We start from the raw sequence: 2204 nt of genomic DNA, 5'->3' as shown, positions 1-2204 counted from the left end.
ACTCGTGTAACAAAAACCAGTGAAACATTTAGACATAATAACAAAAAAATATATTATATTATGATAACAATATAATAAAACTTTTAATATCATATATCTTCTTATACTTTCAACTACATAACTGAAATATTTATATAATATAACTTTATGTATTTAAAGATTTTTCTAATAAGGATAAAAATCGCTCTCGCTGAGCATAATTGTTTTCATGATGTCGTTGTTTTTGTTCAATTAATTGTTCAACCCAAGATGGTATTTGGGATTTTCTTTTTCTACTTATTCGCTTCTGTGCTAAGTTAGTTGATCCGAAATGTAATAAATTTTCTGCGTTTTCTTCATTATAGTTATTACAATTTGTCTCTATATTTATACTGTCAGATGTATTTAAAGTATTATTCAGTTGAAAACCTCGTGAACTTGATGCTAGAGATAACGGTGCAATTTCTGGTTTTTTAATTAACATGTCGTTAATAATATTATAATATTCCCATGTTTCTTTTGCTGCGCCTGTTTTATTATTTGCATCTTTTATATTTTTATATTTGTTTTTCATTCCAATCCATTTCACGTGACAATTTTCCGCCGACAAATTGTAACCATGAGTATTCATGGATGCAGCAATGTTTTTCCACACTTGCTTATTTACTGGACTCGTAAAAGATTCTACATGCTTATTTATTTCAGTTAACAGCAATTTCACCATCGCATCAGTCCACTGAGTTCTGTAATTTACTAAATAATATAATACAATAATTATTTACTGCTTGAGAGAATTTTGAATAATATTTATATATAATTATGTTAATTAAGGAATTATTATTATATACATACCAGCATCATGCACTTCATTTAATGATTGAGCCATTCTGTAGCACTATAGACCAAGCCAAATCTGTGGAACTTTAATAAATGTGTTGTAGATTAGAATAATTGAATTTCTTATTTCGGATATTCCACAAATACATGATATTTTCTCATAACTTTTTATAACTTCAATTTAATATTTATAATTTTCCTAAAATTTAATAATTAATTGATTTTTAATGTAATTGTTTCACATTTTACACAATTTTATTACCTGATAATGTTGACTCGTTCGAACGCTATTTACTAGGTTAACTAACTCTACTCGCCTTACCGGACAGCATTGAGTTGTCATAAATCATGAAGGTATTAGGTGGTCGTGCCTATCATATTTTTCGGTTCTGGTGGAACTAACTCATACTCGATTTACCGTAAACACCCTATAGTATATGTGACATATACTATAGCACTTCTAGTAATAGAATACACCCGGGTGGGGAATCTGAACGCAGCCTAATAGAGTGAAGCCAACATGTAGAAAGAGAGCTAGAATAGAGAGGCTATAGTTTTCTTCCTATTTTATCACTTTTTTGTTGCGCGTATATCCATTTCTCGTTTCCATAATATTATAGAGTACAACAACACCCCGACTAGACTGGCAAATGTTACATCCCGGCGGGTTGCAGTCACGCTGAAGAATAGCGTTTGAACTCTAGCACGGGATCAGGATCATCGCAATTTTCCGGGCTAAACGAATCGCGTGATTCTACCCGGGGACCCGTGCGATCAAAGGTAATCGCGATGGATTTCGCGCAAGACGCGTAGTATAACCTCTGTAGTATAACCTTACGGTAGATCGAACAGTCGCAGGCGTTAATCGTTATTTCGCGCGTATTGAAATAATGTAAAAAATGACTTATCAGTGGTCGTCCACCGTGCGGTTGTTCTCTGTACCCCTGGATGGCGCTCTCATGGCTTACGTGGATCGGCACCTCCTGGACCTCTAGATGCTGCCGATCATGGAGAACCTCGTTCTAGATCGCGCGGAGCAAGTTCGAATATTCAAATCATTTGTAATTGACCGATGGGCACTAGGGAGGAACACCGCACATCGCGGTTTCGCTTAGGCGCAAGAGGAGGGTGTATATCAGTTGGACACGGGGCAATTGGACACAGTCCAATCACAAGTCGCTGTTCCAAGGGACCCTACAACCCCTACAAATGTCTCTAATCACACGGTGCTGTGATTGGCTGTGTCCAAATGCATCGTGTTCAAGTGCACCGCTCCCCAAGAGGAAATGTGCTGTGTAAGGATGTTCGAATGGGAGGGAGTAGAAATAGAATTACTACAGATAATATATATATATATATATATATATATATATATATATATATATATA

The 2204-nt window shown here is 35.2% G+C and overlaps 1 protein-coding gene across 3 annotated transcripts; it reads right to left on the bottom strand.

The window, feature by feature from the left end:
- Nucleotides 1-6: 6 nt before the first annotated feature.
- Nucleotides 7-1259, bottom strand: LOC116846828. 3 transcript variants are annotated; one of them, XM_032821162.1, is made up of 3 exons: nt 1079-1259; nt 832-1015; nt 7-732 (listed from the first exon to the last, which is right to left on the bottom strand). In XM_032821162.1, the coding sequence occupies exons 2-3, from the start codon at nt 863-865 to the stop codon at nt 146-148; spliced, it is 621 nt and encodes a 206-aa protein (XP_032677053.1). In that variant the 5' UTR covers nt 866-1015; nt 1079-1259; the 3' UTR covers nt 7-145. The 3 variants fall into 3 exon arrangements, with proteins under 3 accessions (XP_032677053.1, XP_032677052.1, XP_032677055.1); XM_032821161.1 differs by having other exon boundaries at nt 832-900; nt 1079-1258; XM_032821164.1 differs by having other exon boundaries at nt 1139-1241.
- Between the last annotated feature and the right edge of the window lie 945 nt (nt 1260-2204).

The sequence above is a fragment of the Odontomachus brunneus genome, unplaced genomic scaffold (genome assembly GCF_010583005.1).
Source record: "Odontomachus brunneus isolate Ranch 3 - 2012 unplaced genomic scaffold, Obru_v1 Obru_scaffold_070, whole genome shotgun sequence".
Classification (NCBI taxonomy): Eukaryota; Metazoa; Arthropoda; class Insecta; order Hymenoptera; family Formicidae; genus Odontomachus; species Odontomachus brunneus.
The sequence above is the reverse complement of the archived record's forward strand: the minus strand, read 5'-3'. Positions and strand labels throughout refer to the sequence as shown.

Coding starts and splice junctions, on each gene's coding strand:
- LOC116846828 (XM_032821162.1), bottom strand. CDS start 865: ATGGCTCAATCATTAAATGAAGTGCATGATGCTG. Junction 733..831: donor AAATGAAGTGCATGATGCTG/GTATGTATATAA, acceptor TATATTATTTAG/TAAATTACAGAACTCAGTGG.